At 52.0% G+C, this 16,320-nt stretch overlaps 1 protein-coding gene across 1 annotated transcript in view; it reads right to left on the reverse strand.

Annotated features, from left to right (window-relative positions):
• pwp2h (PWP2 small subunit processome component) overlaps positions 1 to 16,320 on the reverse strand; it is a 54,756-nt gene that overhangs the window by 25,103 nt on the left and 13,333 nt on the right. The window contains exons 2-9 of the mRNA XM_078560485.1: positions 16,104 to 16,247; positions 12,129 to 12,264; positions 11,721 to 11,929; positions 8,701 to 8,844; positions 8,299 to 8,369; positions 6,753 to 6,889; positions 5,415 to 5,563; positions 745 to 892 (exon numbers count right to left, since the gene is read on the reverse strand). Of these exons, the coding sequence (XP_078416611.1) occupies positions 745 to 892; positions 5,415 to 5,563; positions 6,753 to 6,889; positions 8,299 to 8,369; positions 8,701 to 8,844; positions 11,721 to 11,929; positions 12,129 to 12,264; positions 16,104 to 16,247 (1,138 nt within the window). The remainder of the gene's footprint in view (positions 1 to 744; positions 893 to 5,414; positions 5,564 to 6,752; positions 6,890 to 8,298; positions 8,370 to 8,700; positions 8,845 to 11,720; positions 11,930 to 12,128; positions 12,265 to 16,103; positions 16,248 to 16,320) is intronic.

A 16,320-nucleotide genomic window follows, 5' to 3' on the forward strand; every position in this document is an offset into this window, starting at 1 on the left:
TACACTGCAGGTAACCTGTCCCACCCAGCACGAGGCTGCTGCTCTCAAACATGCACCATCTTCAGCCCCCATTCTCCCTTTTGCTTCAGCCATAGTTCCACCCCCTCTCCCCCCGGGTCCAACTGCTCCCGCACCACAGCCTTATCTAGCAGATCATCTCCTTCCCCCAAACTGCATGGCCATTAGCACTCTCTGTTTGGAGGATTTTGGGCTGAAATAAGTAATTTCCACTTTTCTTTTAAATTCATTAATAGGATGTGGGTATCACTGACAGGGTCAGCATTTATTGCCCACCCCTAATTGCCCCTCGAGAAGGTGGTGGAGAGCTGCCTTCTTGAGCCGCTGCAGTCTCTGTGGTGTAGGTACACCTACAGTGCAGTTAGGGAGGGAGTTCCAGGATGGTGAGTGGCTTGGAGGGGAACATCCAGCTGGTGGTGTTCCCATCTATTGGCTGCCCTTGTCCTTCTAGATGGTAGCGGTCGTGGGTTTGGGAGGTGCTGTCGAAGGAGCCTTGGTGAATTCCTGCAGTGCATCTTGTAGATGGTATACACGCTGCTACTGTGAATCAGTGGTGGAGGGAGTGAATGTTTAAGATTGCTTAACTAGTCTGTGGGATTTCCTGCTTATCTGGAGACCGGAGTCTCACTGCCGGCCACTCGGAGACTGGAGTCTCCCTGCGTCTCTCCAGGTATAGAGACTGGAAATATACAGTCCGTAGCAGTAACTAATAAATTCCATACGTACATCGAGCAAGCGTCCAGTTTGCATCGACCACACGAATACTTCAAAGGAATCATGTGAACCAGCACAGACAATCTCCCCACTCGTATCCAGAGCCAAGCAGGTGAATTGAGCTGGTCTTAGTGATGTGAATGTGCGGAAATTTCGATACCTGTGAAGAAATGAAAAGTTGCTTCAACAGCTTCACTCTGAACCCCACCAATCAGAGCGGCTCAAACCGGTCAGATACATCAACCCACACAAACCCCAACACCGTCCCAAATACCCCCAAACCCCAACACCGTCCCAAATACCCCCAAAACCCCAACACCGTCCCAAATACCCCCAAACCCCAACACCGTCCCAAATACCCCCAAACCCCAACACCGTCCCAAATACCCCCAAACCCCAACACCGTCCCAAATACCCCCAAACCCCAACACTGTCCCAAATACCCCCAAACCCCAGCACCGTCCCAAATACCCCCAAACCCAAGCACCATCCCAAATACCCCCAAACCCCAAAACCATCCCAAATACCCCCAAATCCCAACACCGTCCCAAATACCCCCAAACCCCAACACCGTCCCAAATACCCCCAAACCCCACCACCGTCCCAAATACCCCCAAACCCCAACACCGTCCCAAATACCCCCAAACCCCAACACCGTCCCAAATACCCCCAAACCCCAACACCGTCCCAAATACCCCCAAACCCCAACACCGTCCCAAATACCCCCAAAACCCCAACACCGTCCCAAATACCCCCAAACCCCAACACTGTCCCAAATACCCCCAAACCCCAGCACCGTCCCAAATACCCCCAAACCCAAGCACCATCCCAAATACCCCCAAACCCCAAAACCATCCCAAATACCCCCAAATCCCAACACCGTCCCAAATACCCCCAAACCCCAACACCGTCCCAAATACCCCCAAACCCCACCACCGTCCCAAATACCCCCAAACCCCAACACCGTCCCAAATACCCCCAAACCCCAACACCGTCCCAAATACCCCCAAAACCCCAACACCGTCCCAAATACCCCCAAACCCCAACACCGTCCCAAATACCCCCAAAACCCCAACACCATCCCAAATACCCCCAAACCCCAACACTGTCCCAAATACCCCCAAACCCCAGCACCGCCCCAAATACCCCCAAACCCCACCACCGTCCCAAATACCCCCAAACCCCACCACCGTCCCAAATACCCCCAAACCCCACCACCGTCCCAAATACCCCCAAATCCCACCACCGTCCCAAATACCCCCAAATCCCACCACCGTCCCAAATACCCCCAAACCCCAAAAACCGTCCCAAATACCCCCAAAACCCAACACTGTCCCAAATACCCCCAAACCCCAACAACCGCCCCAAATACCCCCAAACCCCAACACCGTCCTAAATATCCCCAAAACCCCACCACCATCCCAAATACCCCCAAACCCCAACACCGTCCCAAATACCCAGGGCCCCAACAACCGTCCTAAATACCCCCAAACCCCAACACCGTCCCAAATACCCCCAAACCCCAACAACCATCCCAAATACCCCCAAACCCCAACAACCGTCCCAAATACCCCCGAAACCCCAACAATCGTCCCAAATACCCCCAAACCCCACCACCGCCCCAAATACCCCAGGACCCCAACACCGCCCCAAATACCCCAGGGCCCCAACACTGCCCCAAATACCCCCCCAATACCCAAAACCGTCCCAAATGCCCCTGAGACCCAACACCACCCCAAATACCCCAGGACCCCAACACTGCCCCAAATACCCCAGGGCCCCAACACTGCCCCAAATACCCCAGGGCCCCAACACCGCCCCAAATACCCCAGGGCCCCAGCACTGCCCCAAATACCCCAGGGCCCCAACACTGCCCCAAATACCCCCCCAATACCCAAAACCGTCCCAAATGCCCCTGAGACCCAACACAGTCCAAAATACCCCAGGATCCCAACACTGTCCCAAATACCCCCCCAATACCCAAAACCGCCCCAAATACCCCAGGGCCCCAACACCGTCCAAAATACCCCAGGATCCCAACACTGTCCCAAATACCCCAGGTCCCCAACACTGTCTCAAATACCCCAGGCTTTTGCTTAGGTCCCGCATGGGAGACTGATAATGAAGGTAAGAGCCCATGGGATCCAAGGCAATATAGCAAGTTGGATCCAGAATTGGCTGAGTGGCAGGAAGCAGAGGGCGATGGTCGAGGGGTGTTTTTGTGACTGGATGCCTGTGTCCAGTGGGGTTCCACAGGGATCAGTGTTGGGCCCCTTGCTGTTTGTGGTATATATAAACGATTTCGACTTGAATGTAGGAGGGTTGATCAGTAAGTTTGTGGATGACATGAAAATTGGTGAGGTGGTAAATAGTGAGGAGGATAGCCTTAGATTACAGGAGGATATAGACGGCCTGGTCAGATGGGCTGATCAGTGGCAAATGGAATTTAATCCGGATAAGTGTGAGGTGATGCACTTGGGCAGAACAAACAAGGCACGGGAATACATGATGAATGGTAGGACTCTGGGAAGTACCGAAGACCAGAGAGACCTTGGTGTGCATGTCCACTGGTCTCTTAAGGTAGGGGACAGGTAGATAAGGTGGTTAGGAAGGAATATGGGACACTTGCCTTTATTAGCCGAGGCATAGAATATAAGAGCAGGGAGATTATGCTGGAACTGTATAAAGTGCTGGTTAGGCCACAGCTAGAGTATTGCATGCAATTTTGGAATCCGCATTATAGGAAGGATGTGATTGCACTGCAGAGAGTGCAGAGGAGATTTACCAGGATGTTGCCTGGGCTGGAGAGTTTTAGTTATGAGGAGAGGTTGGATAGACTGGGGTTATTTTCCCTGGAGCAGAGGAGATTGAGAGGGACATGATTGATGTGTATAAAATTATGAGGGGCATAGATAGGGTAGACAGGAAGGAACTTTTCCCCTTGGTGGAGGGATCAATAACCGGGGGCATAGATTTAAGGTAAGGAGCAGGAGGTTTAGAGGGGATGAGAGGAAGAATTTTTTCACCCAGAGGGTAGTGAGAATCTGGAACTCACTGCCTGAAAGGATGGTAAAGGCAGAAACCCTCATAACATTTAAGAAGTATTTGGATGTGCACTTGCGATGCCATAGTATACAAGGCTAAGGACCTAGTGCTGGAAAATGGGATTAGAATCATTAGGTACTTGTTTGACCGGCACAGACTCGATGGGCCGAAGGGCCTTTTTCTGTGCTGTAAACCTCTATGGCCCCCAAACACCAATAACTGCCTCAGTATTTATATGGCTAGTCCAGTTCAGTTTCTGGTCAATGGTAACCCCAGGAAGTTGATAGTGGGGGATTCAGTGATGGTAATGCCATTGAATATCATGGGTTGATGGTTACATTCTCTCTGAAAATGGTCATTATCTACACTTGTGTGGCACAAATGTTACTTGCCACTTCTCAGCCCAAGCCTGGATAATGTCCAAATAAAGCAGGACAAATCCAACCCAGCCAATTACCACCCCATCAGTCTACTCTCAATCATCAGTAAAATGATGGATGGGGTCATCAGCAGTGCTATCAAGCAGCACTTACCTGCTCACTGATGCCCAGTTTGGGTTCAGCTGCTTCATCAATGACCTTCATTCCATCAAAAGGTCAGAAGTGGGGATTTTGGCTGATGATTGCACAATGTTCAGCACCATTCACCACTCCTCAGATACTGAAGCAGTCCATGTCCAAATGCAGCAAGACCTGGACAATATCCAGGCTTGGGCTGACAAGTGGCAAGTAACATTCGCACCATACAAGTGCCAGGCAATGACCGTCTCCAACAAGACAGAATCCAACCATCGCCCCTTGATGTTTAATGGCATTACCATCACTGAATCCCCCCCTATCAACATCCTGGGGGTTACCATTGACCACAAACTGAACTGGACTAGCCATATAAATACTGTGGCTACAAGAGCAGGTCAGAGGCTAGGTACCCTGCGACAAGTAACTCACCTCCTGACTCCCCAAAGCCTGTCCACCATCTACAAGGCACAAGTCAGCAGCGTGATGGAATACCCCCCACTTGCCTGGATGAATGCAGCTCCCACAACACTCAAGAAGCTTGACACCATCCAGGACAAAGCAGCCCACTTGATTGGCACCCCATCCACAAACATTCACTCCCTCCACCTCCGACGCACAGTGGCAGCAGTGTGTACCATCTACAAGATGCACTGCAGGAATTCACCAAGGCTCCTTAGACAGCACCTTCCAAATCCATGACCACTACCATCTAGAAGGACAAGGGCAGCAGGTAAATGGGAACACCACCAACTGGAAGTTCCCCTCCAAGTCACTCACCATCCTGACTTGGAAATATATCGCCGTTCCTTCACTGTCGCTGGGTTAAAATCCTGGAACTCCCTTCCTAACAGCACTGTAGATGTACCTACACCACATGGACTGCAGCGGTTCAAGAAGGCAGCTCACCACCACCTTCTCAAGGGCATCTAGGGATGGGCAATAAATGCTGGCCCAGCCAGCGAAGCCCACATCACATGAAAGGATATTAAAGAAAAAGGTCTTGCTGCATATGGTCACAGACTGTTTCAGTATCTGAGGAGGTACCAGTGTCAGTATCAACTGCAAGATGCACACAACCTGAACAAAGTGGAGGCCAAGCCAAACCCACTGAAGACTCACCTGTGAAGGTCGAATGCTCGGACTGTCCCATCCAGAGAGGCACTGAGCACCACAAAGCCAGTGGAGTTGAAGGTCACTGCGGTAACACCGCTCGTGTGTTCAGTAAATGTCACGATGCAGAAACCGCTGCTCGTATTCCAAACCTTCACCTGATCAAAAGGCAGATGGCACAGGTTAGTCACAGGGAACCAACCAACAACAGCATTCCAACCCAGGGGACCAGCCATTGTACCAGAGATCGAACAACAGCAATAGGCCACAGGGATAGCAAACACCGTTTTAAAGATCACCTACCAACCTTCCCCCATATCCCTCAGCCCCACCTACCCCCATATCCCTCAGCCCCACCTACCCCCATAATCCCGCAGCCCCACCTTCCCCCATATCCCTCAGCCCCACCTACCCACCTTCCCCCATATCCCTCAGCCCCACCTACCCACCTTCCCCCATATCCCTCAGCCCCACCTTCCCCCATATCCCTCAGCCCCACCTACCCATCTTCCCCCATATCCCTCAGCCCCACCTTCCCCCATATCCCTCAGCCTCACCTACCCACCTTCCCCCATATCCCTCAGCCCCACCTTCCCCCATATCCCTCAGCCCCACCTTCCCCCATATCCCTCAGCCTCATCTACCCACCTTCCCCCATGTCCCTCAATCCCACCACTTGCACTTTTGAAGTAGCCTTTAACTGACAAAATAAACAAGACAGTAGTAAGTGAAGAATAGCAATAACTGAACGTGCAACACTTCCTGAGCTAATTCTTTGAGAGAATTCGAAGCATGGGGAGACTGAGGTATTCGTGGTAATATCACTGAACTAGTAATGGAGAGGGTAAGGCCAATGCTTTGAGAATATGGGTTCAAATCCCACCATGGGCAGCTGATAGAATTTAAATTTAATTAATAAATTCAAATGATTAATAAAACTCTGGAATTGTAAGCAACTCACAGTGACGGCGACAATGAAACTATCATCGATTGCTGTAAAAATCCATCTGGTTCACTAATGTCCTTTAGGGAAGGAAATCTACCGTCCTTCCCTGGTCTGGTCTACATGTGACTCCAGACCCACAGCAATGTGGTTGACCCTTAACTGCCTCTGAAATGGCCCAGCAAACCACTCAGTTGTATCAAACTGCTACAGAAAGACTGCAGCGGTTGAGGGCGGCAGCTCAGCACCACGACATTCTCGTGGGGCAACACCCACATTCCGTAAAGAATGGAAAAGCCACTCAGTGAAACCATCCCTTGTCAATGCTTGAATCTGAATGAAGTGACTGGGCTCCTTCACAAAGGCAAAACGAGTATAGAGTATAGGTATAGAGAAGATCTCACCTTCCCATCATCTCCTCCTGTGACCACATATTGAGCATCTGGAGAGTAGGAGAGGGCGACCATGTTGTTGAAGTGTCCTTGCTGTTTGAGCACGTAGGACTCACTCTGCCACTCCCAGACCAAGAGCTGCCCCAGAGCTGAAACACAAGCACAATAAATATTACCGCGGTGCCAGTGGCATCCCTCAATCTGACAGACAGCTCCACAGAAACAAACAGATCACAGTTAAAGCAGTAAACCAGTAATACCAAATCATCACTATACCCCTCAATCCCAATCACTACCTGCTCACCAGGGCTTCAACCCCACCTCTTCCATATCCCACAAACCCACGTTCTCACCATTCCCCTCAATCCCTTCCTCCTCCAACACATTGTCACTTCCCAAATCCGTTCCCATCTTTCCTGAAACTCCATGTTTGAATCCCTCCAATCAGGTTTCTGCCCCTGCCACAGTATTGAAATAACTCTGATTAAAGTCACAAATGAGATCCTCTGTGACTGTGACAAAGGTGAACTAGCCCTCCTTTAACACAGTTTGACCACTCCATCCTCCCCTCAGCTCCTCTCCACTGTTGTCCAGCTGGGTGGGGTTGCTCGCACCTGTTCCATTCTTATCTATCTAATCGTGGCCAGAGATTCTGCTGCAACGGCTTCTCTTCCTGTTCCCGCCCCATTACCTCTGGTATCTGCCCAGGGTATATCCTTGGCCCCTCCTATTTCTCATCTGCATTCTGCCCCTCGGTGACATCACCTGAAGACACAGCATTAGCTTTCACATGTACACTGAGGACACCCAGCTCGACCTCACCACCACCTCTCTCGACTCCTCCACTCTTCCTACAATATCAGACCGCTTATCTGATCTACAGTACCGGGTGAACAGAAAATTCCTCCAATTAAATTTGGGAAGATTGAAGTCAAAGTCTCTATTATAAACGCCATTCCCTAGGTACAGACTCCCTTGTCCCTTAGCAACTTTGTTTTTCTTTACTCTTTCATGGGGCATGGACATCACTGGCCAGGCCAGCATTTGCTGCCCACCCCTAATTGCCCGGCTTAGGCTATTCCACAGGCAGTTAAGAATCAACCACATTGCTGTGGGTCTGGAGTCACATGTAGACCAGACCAGGTAAGGACGGCAGATTTCCTTCCCTAAAGGACAGTGAACCAGGTGGGTTTGTAGGACAATCGATGATAGTTTAATGGTCACCATTACTGAGACTAGCTTTATATTCCCGATATACATTCCCAGCTGCCATCCCTAAAGCATTAGCCTGGGCCTCTGGATTACTAGCCCAGCAACATGACACTTCGCCACTGTCTCCCCACAAGCTTGAGGATGAACTAGTCTTTGTCATATTTCATCTTGAGCTAAGTTTCTGAGTCCATAATCCTCTCAGTCACTGAGATCACGTACTCCAGTCTCTCGCCATGGCTCCAGTCTCTGTGTCCTCCCCACAGCTTACCTTTCCACCTCGCTTAGAATCATAAGCAAACCTTGATACATTATTCTGTCTTTGCGAATGTAGCAAACACTTTCTCACCTGGGCACCCAAAGGCAATCCAGTCCCCGGACACGTTAATGGAAATGGACTCAATCCTCTGGTCTGAAATACTGGAGAGACAATGGGAATCAGGAGCTGGCACAATACAGGAGGCTGGAGAGCCATGCAACATTCCCCCTAGGCTGGGGTCTGATACAATCCCCCCATCTCTTCTGAGCTCCTGTGAGTGGAGGCGGAGCAGTGAAGCTGGCTTCCCTGTTCCTGACAATTTTAGTCATGGAGCTTTGGTAACTTCAATGGAGAGAGATCATCCCGACTATTCACCACCTCCCAAACCTTCCCAGCAGCCAATTCTAACCTGCCCACAGGTACTCGCGGGGTAATTAATACCCCCAGTTTTCTGCCCTCCCCATTTCACACCGTCCTACCCTTCGGCTTTACCTGAGGGAGTGGATGAGGTTAAATTCTGGCAGCTCATGAAGGTGGAATATCCCTGAAGCAAAGCCAGTGACCAGGAGGTGAGTTATCTTATGGTAGGCAGCAGCTGTCAGGTCATTGAAATCGTTCTCTTTATTGAAGAAATACCTTGGGGGGGACAAAAGGATTTTAAAATACTGAGGCAAAAATCAGAAACAGAGAGAGTGAGAGCTACAGAGAGAGAGAGAGCTACAGAGAGAGAGAGAGCTACAGAGAGAGAGAGAGACCTACAGAGAGAGAGAGAGCTACAGAGAGAGAGAGCGACAGAGAGAGAGAGCCACAGAGAGAGAGAGCTACAGAGAGAGAGAGCTACAGAGAGAGAGAGAGCTACAGAGAGAGAGAGCTACAGAGAGAGAGAGAGAGCTACAGAGAGAGAGAGAGCTACAGAGAGAGAGAGAGCTAGAGAGAGAGAGAGAGCTACAGAGAGAGAGAGAGCTACAGAGAGAGAGAGAGCTAGAGAGAGAGCTACAGAGAGAGAGAGAGCTACAGAGAGAGAGAGAGCTACAGAGAGAGAGAGAGCTACAGAGAGAGAGAGCCACAGAGAGAGAGAGAGCTACAGAGAGAGAGAGAGCTACAGAGAGAGAGAGAGCTAGAGAGAGAGAGAGAGCTACAGAGAGAGAGAGAGCTACAGAGAGAGAGAGAGCTAGAGAGAGAGCTACAGAGAGAGAGAGAGCTACAGAGAGAGAGAGAGCTACAGAGAGAGAGGGAGCTACAGAGAGAGAGGGAGCTACAGAGAGAGAGGGAGCTACAGAGAGAGAGAGAGCTACAGAGAGAGAGAGAGAGCTACAGAGAGAGAGGGAGCTACAGAGAGAGAGAGCTACAGAGAGAGAGAGAGCTAGAGAGAGAGAGAGCTACAGAGAGAGAGAGAGCTACAGAGAGAGAGAGAGCTAGAGAGAGAGAGAGCTACAGAGAGAGAGAGAGCTACAGAGGGAGAGAGCTACAGAGAGAGAGGGAGCTACAGAGAGAGAGAGAGCTACAGAGAGAGAGAGAGCTACAGAGAGAGAGAGAGCTAGAGAGAGAGAGAGAGAGCTACAGAGAGAGAGAGCTACAGAGAGAGAGAGCTACAGAGAGAGAGAGCTACAGAGAGAGAGCTACAGAGAGAGAGAGAGAGCTACAGAGAGAGAGAGCTACAGAGAGAGAGAGCTACAGAGAGAGAGCTACAGAGAGAGAGAGAGAGCTACAGAGAGAGAGAGCTACAGAGAGAGAGAGAGCTACAGAGAGTGAGAGAGCTAGAGAGAGAGAGAGCTACAGAGAGAGAGAGAGAGCTACAGAGAGAGAGAGAGAGCTAGAGAGAGAGAGAGCTACAGAGAGTGAGAGAGCTAGAGAGAGAGAGAGAGCTACAGAGAGTGAGAGAGCTAGAGAGAGAGAGAGAGAGCTACAGAGAGAGAGAGCTAGAGAGAGAGAGCTACAGAGAGTGAGAGAGCTAGAGAGAGAGAGAGCTACAGAGAGAGAGAGAGCTACAGAGAGAGAGAGAGCTACAGAGAGAGAGAGAGCTACAGAGAGAGAGAGCTACAGAGAGAGAGAGCTACAGAGAGAGAGAGAGAGAGCTACAGAGAGAAAGCTACAGAGAGAGAGAACTACAGAGAGAGTGAGCGAGAGCTACAGGGAGAGAGAGCGGGCATGCCTCAGGCAGTGCAGTAGAGCGTGGGCACCTCAGGGGCAACAGAGGTGGGGAGCGAGGCCAGGGTGGGTGGGTGGGGAGCGAGGCCGGGGTGGGTGGGTGGGGAGCGAGGCCGGGGTGGGTGGGTGGGGAGCGAGGCCGGGGTGGGTGGATGGGGAGCGAGGCCTGGGTGGATGGGTGGGTGGGTGGGTGGGGAGCGAGGCCGGGGTGGGTGGGTGGGGAGCGAGGCCGGGGTGGGTGGGTGGGTGGGTGGGGAGCGAGGCCGGGGTGGGTGGGTGGGTGGGTGGGTGGGGAGCGAGGCCGGGGTGGGTGGGTGGGTGGGTGGGTGGGGAGCGAGGCCGGGGTGGGTGGGTGGGTGGGTGGGTGGGGAGCGAGGCCGGGGTGGGTGGGGAGCGAGGCCGGGGTGGGTGGGTGGGTGGGTGGGGAGCGAGGCCGGGGTGGGTGGGTGGGTGGGGAGCGAGGCCGGGGTGGGTGGGTGGGTGGGGAGCGAGGCCGGGGTGGGTGGGTGGGGAGCGAGGCCGGGGTGGATGGGTGGGTGGGTGGGTGGATGGATGGGTGGGTGGGTGGGGAGTGAGGCCGGGGTGGGTGGATGGGGAGCGAGGCCTGGGTGGACGGGTGGGTGGGGAGCGAGGCCGGGGTGGGTGGGTGGGGAGCGAGGCCGGGGTGGGTGGGTGGGTGGGTGGGGAGCGAGGCCGGGGTGGGTGGGTGGGTGGGTGGGGAGCGAGGCCGGGGTGGGTGGGTGGGTGGGTGGGGAGCGAGGCCGGGGTGGGTGGGTGGGTGGGTGGGGAGCGAGGCCGGGGTGGGTGGGTGGGGAGCGAGGCCGGGGTGGGTGGGTGGGGAGCGAGGCCGGGGTAGGTGGGTGGGGAGCGAGGCCGGGGTGGGTGGATGGGGAGCGAGGCCTGGGTGGATGGGTGGGTGGGGAGCGAGGCCGGGGTGGGTGGGTGGGTGGGTGGGTGGGGAGCGAGGCCGGGGTGGGTGGGTGGGTGGGTGGGTGGGGAGCGAGGCCGGGGTGGGTGGGTGGGGAGCGAGGCCGGGGTGGGTGGGGAGCGAGGCCGGGGTGGGTGGGTGGGTGGGTGGGGAGCGAGGCCGGGGTGGGTGGGTGGGGAGCGAGGCCGGGGTGGGTGGGTGGGGAGCGAGGCCGGGGTGGGTGGGTGGGGAGCGAGGCCGGGGTAGGGGGGTGGGTGGGTGGGTGGGGAGCGAGGCCGGGGTGGGTGGGGAGCGAGGCCGGGGTGGGTGGGGAGCGAGGCCGGGGTGGGGAGCGAGGCAGAAATGGGGAGAGGCAGAGAGTCAGCCAGAGATAGTTGCAGATTGAGACATTGTGGAAGAGACAGAGGATACAGAGCGTGTCTGGATCATGTCTTACTTTCCAACACGTGTATATTTCACTCTCCCAATCCTCTCCTGCTCGGATTCCCTTTTCCCATGAATCACATCCTTGTTCTGCGCCCCGAGTTCTTCACTCTGATCGCTGTCTAATTTCTTGCTGCTCTTGGGGAGCTGGGGTTGGAGATCCTCGGTTTCTGTATCGCACTGCCACACGCAGAGGGTAGCATCCTGACTCAGGGTATAGATCTGCAGCAACAAACATCTCCCTTAGAACCACAGCAAAGTCATCCTCATACCAGACAGTCATTCAAACTACAGCCCCCCTCCACCCTAACCCTGGACACTGAGGCCAAGCACTGGCTGACAACATCGAATACCGAGTGATGTCGGGGGGAGGGGGGCATGTGTTCCACTAGGGGAGTGAACGGGATTGACAGCTACTCACATCCAAACTCTTCCCTTCGAAAAAGCAGGCGACGATGGCATCCTTGTGTCCCCCGAGCGAGTAGTAAATGAGGTTGGCCCAGCGTTCAGCTCCGAACACCCAGGTACTGCTGTCCTTACTGCCCACAGCAAAACACCTGCAACACAACACACAGTCCAACTGAAACTGGAGATAATGCCAGCCTGAGCAGCTCTCTCTGTGTGACCCTGACACATAGAGGGAGAATTTCCCCCCCTCTCAGAGTTTGTGGGTTGAAGCCTCACTCCTGAAACTCGATAACCTCGGCTCAAACCATCAGTGTCATAGATCAAAAACAAAAATAGAATTACCTGGAAAAACTCAGCAGGTCTGGCAGCATCGGCGGAGAAGAAAAGAGTTGACGTTTCGAGTCCTCATGACCCTTCAACAGAACTGAGTAATATTAGGAGAGGGGTGAAATATAAGCTGGTTTAAGGTGGGGGTTGGGGGGGGGGGGGGGGGGGGGAGAGAGGGAGAGAGAGAGAGAGAGAGAGAGAGAGAGAGAGGGAGAGAGGGAGAGAGGGAGAGAGAGAGAGAGAGAGAAGTTGGGGGTGGGGTGGTTGTAGGGACAAGCAAGCAGTGATAGGAGCAGATAATCAAAAGATGTCACAGACAAAGGAACAAAGGTGTTGAAGGTGGTGATATTATCTAAAGGAATGTGCTAATTAAGAATGGATGGCAGGACACTCAAGGTACAGCTCTAGTGGGGGTGGGGTGGAAAGACTAACAGGGCATTACAGGTATAGATTTAAAAATAATGGAAATAGGTGAGAAAAGAAAAATCTATATAAATTATTGGAAAAAACAAAAGGAAGGGGGAAGAAACGGAAAGGGGGTGGGGATGGAGGAGGGAGTTCAAGATCTAAAGTTGTTGAATTCAATATTCAGTCCGGAAGGCTGTAAAGTGCCTAGTCGGAAGATGAGGTGCTGTTCCTCCAGTTTGCGTTGGGCTTCACTGGAACAATGCAGCAAGCCAAGGACAGACATGTGGGCAAGAGAACAGGGTGGTGTGTTAAAATGGCAAGCGACAGGGAGGTTTGGGTCTTTCTTGCGGACAGACCGCAGGTGTTCTGCAAAGCGGTCGCCCAGTTTGCGTTTGGTCTCTCCAATGTAGAGGAGATCGCATTGGGAGCAACGAATGCAGTAGACTAAGTTGGGGGAAATGCAAGTGAAAGGCTGTTTCACTTGAAAGGAGTGTTTGGGCCCTTGGACGGTGAGGAGAGAGGAAGTGAAGGGGCAGGTGTTGCATCTTTTGCGTTTGCATGGGGAGGTGCCATAGGTGGGGGTTGTGGAGTAGGGGTTGTGGAGTAGGGGGTGATGGAGGAGTGGACCAGGGTGTCCCGGAGAGAACGATCCCTATGGAATGCCGTCAGGGGGGGTGAAGGGAAGATGTGTTTGGTGGTGGCATCATGCTGGAGTTGGCGGAAATGGCGGAGGATGATCCTTTGAATGTGGAGGCTGGTGGGGTGATAAGTGAGGACAAGGGGGACCCTATCATGTTTCTGGGAGGGAGGAGAAGGCGTGAGGGCGGATGCGCGGGAGATGGGCCGGACACGGTTGAGGGCCCTGTCAACGACCGTGGGTGGAAACCCTTGGTTAAGGAAGAAGGAGGACATGTCAGAGGAACTGTTTTTGAAGGTAGCATCATCAGAACAGATGCGACGGAGGCGAAGGAACTGAGAGAATGGGATGGAGTCCTTACAGGAAGCGGGGTGTGAGGAGCTGTAGTCGAGGTAGCTGTGGGAGTCGGTAGGCTTGTAATGGATATTGGTGGACAGTCTACCACCAGAAATTGAGACAGAGAGGTCAAGGAAGGGAAGGGAAGTGTCAGAGATGGACCATGTGAAAATGATAGAGGGGTGGAGATTGGAAGCAAAATTAATACATTTTTCCAGGTCCCAACGAGAGCATGAAGCAGCACCGAAGTAATCATCGATGTACCGGAGAAAGAGTTGTGGGAGGGGGCCGGAGTAGGACAGGAACAAGGAATGTTCCACATACCCCATAAAGAGATATAAAGACATATCCCACTAAAATTCTCATCCTTGTTTTCAAATCCCTCCCTACCTCTACCTACCCCCAGCCCTACAACCCTCAGATATCCACACGTCACCAATTCCAGCCTCTTGAGCATCCCCAATTTTAATCACATTGTTATTGGTAGTTTGTGCCTTCACCTGCTAAGGCCCCAAGCTCTGAAATTCCCTCCCTAAACCTCTCCATCCTTCTTCAAGACACTCCTTGAAACCTACCTCTTTAACTAAGCTTTTGGTCATTTGTGTTAATATCTTCTCATGTGGTTTGGTGTCAAATTTCATTTGATAATGCTCCTGTGAAGTTCCCCAGGACATTTTACTATGTTAAAGGCACTAAATAAATAAACACTACATAAATGCATACTGTTGTCAAGTGGCATAACAAGATAAATGGGTCAAATTAATTTTCCTAGTGTACAAATGCTGGGCGCCAACATGCTGCTTTTTAATTTATTTTCTGCTTTCTCAATTGTTCATGGCTACCTAATTTCATCTCAAACTGCTCCATCCATGCTGTAGTTGAAGGTTCATCCCTTGACTTCCTATCCCATCACCATTAACTTGGGCACTCCATCATCATAAGCCTAGGTGTTATCCAGAGCTCTGTTCTCTTACCCCACGACTTTATTAAGTCACCTCCTTTACTTCTGTCCACAGGTGTGCAGCCGTGCCTGTGTCATGGTCTTCCTTACCTCTCTCTTCCTTTCTAAACACTGTTCATCACTGATTTCTTTCAATTCTGAAAAGTCTGAAACATTAACTTCTCTCCACAGATACTAACAGACAAAGAAAGAACAAAGAAAAGTACAGCACAGGAACAGGCCCTTCGGCCCTCCAAGCCTGCGCCGATCATATTGCCTGTCAAACTAAAACATTTTGCACTTCCAGGGTCCGTATCCCTCTATTCCATCCTATTCATGTATTTGTTAAGCTGCCTCTTAAACACCACTATCGTACCTGCTTCCACCACCTCCTCTGGCAGCGAATTCCAGACACTCACTACCCTCTGCGTAAAAAACTTGCCCCGCACATCTCCTCTAAAGTTTTCTCCTCTCACCTTAAATCTATGTCCCCTGGTAATTGACTCTTCCACCCTGGGAAAAAGCTTCTGACTATCTACTCTGTCCATGCCACTCATAATTTTGTAAACTTCTATCAAGTCGCCCCTCAATCTCCGTCGCTCTAGTGAGGACAATCCGAGTTTCTCCAACCTCTCCTCATAGCTAATAACCTCCAGCCCAGGCAGCATCCTGGTAAACCTCCTCTGCACCCTCTCCAACACCTCCATATCTTTCTGGTAATGTGGCGACCAGAATTGCACGCAATATTCCAAGTGTGGCCTAACCAAGGATCTATACAGCTGCAGCACGACTTCCCAGTTTTTATACTCAATACCCCTGCCAATGAAGGCAAGCATGCCATATGCCTTCCTGACTACCTTATCCACCTGCGTTGCCACTTTCAGTGACCTGTGGACCTGTACACCCAGATCTCTCTGCCCATCGATGCACTTAAGGGTTCTGCCATTTACTGTATAATTCCTGCCTGTATTAGACCTTCCAAAGTGCATTACCTCGCATTTGTCTGGATTAAACTCCATCTGCCATTTCTCCGCCCAAGTCTCCAACCGATCTATATCCCGTTGTATCCTTTGACAATCCTCTTCACTATCTGCAACTCCTCCAACCTTAGTGTCGTCTGCAAACTTACTAATTAGCCCAGTTACATTTTCCTCCAAATCATTTACGTATACTACAAACAGCAAAGGTCCCAGCACTGATCCATCTGGTCGTTATCAGGAATGTGTTTATGGGGTCTTGCTGTGTACAGGTGGGCTGTTGTGTTTCCTTATGACAGTGAGTGCACCGTCTGCCTGGGACATCAAGGGGTTGAAAGGAGCTGTGTATAAAGTGCTTCTTACTTTGAATCATCAGTCCAGTCGATACAAGTCGTCTCATCATAGGGTCCAAAGTAACTTTTATCCAGGACGAAGGCGTTAAACTCCCGGGTCTTGCCAGGAGCGTGATACATCAAAACAACATTGTCCTTGCTCACGACAAACCTCCTGTTAAACAACAACAAGAAATCAGACTAAAGGGAGCAGCTGGGACAATACAAGAGCCCACCCAACGGCAGCC

This window comes from Cetorhinus maximus, chromosome 16, assembly GCF_964194155.1.
Source record: "Cetorhinus maximus chromosome 16, sCetMax3.hap1.1, whole genome shotgun sequence".
NCBI classification, from domain to species: Eukaryota; Metazoa; Chordata; class Chondrichthyes; order Lamniformes; family Cetorhinidae; genus Cetorhinus; species Cetorhinus maximus.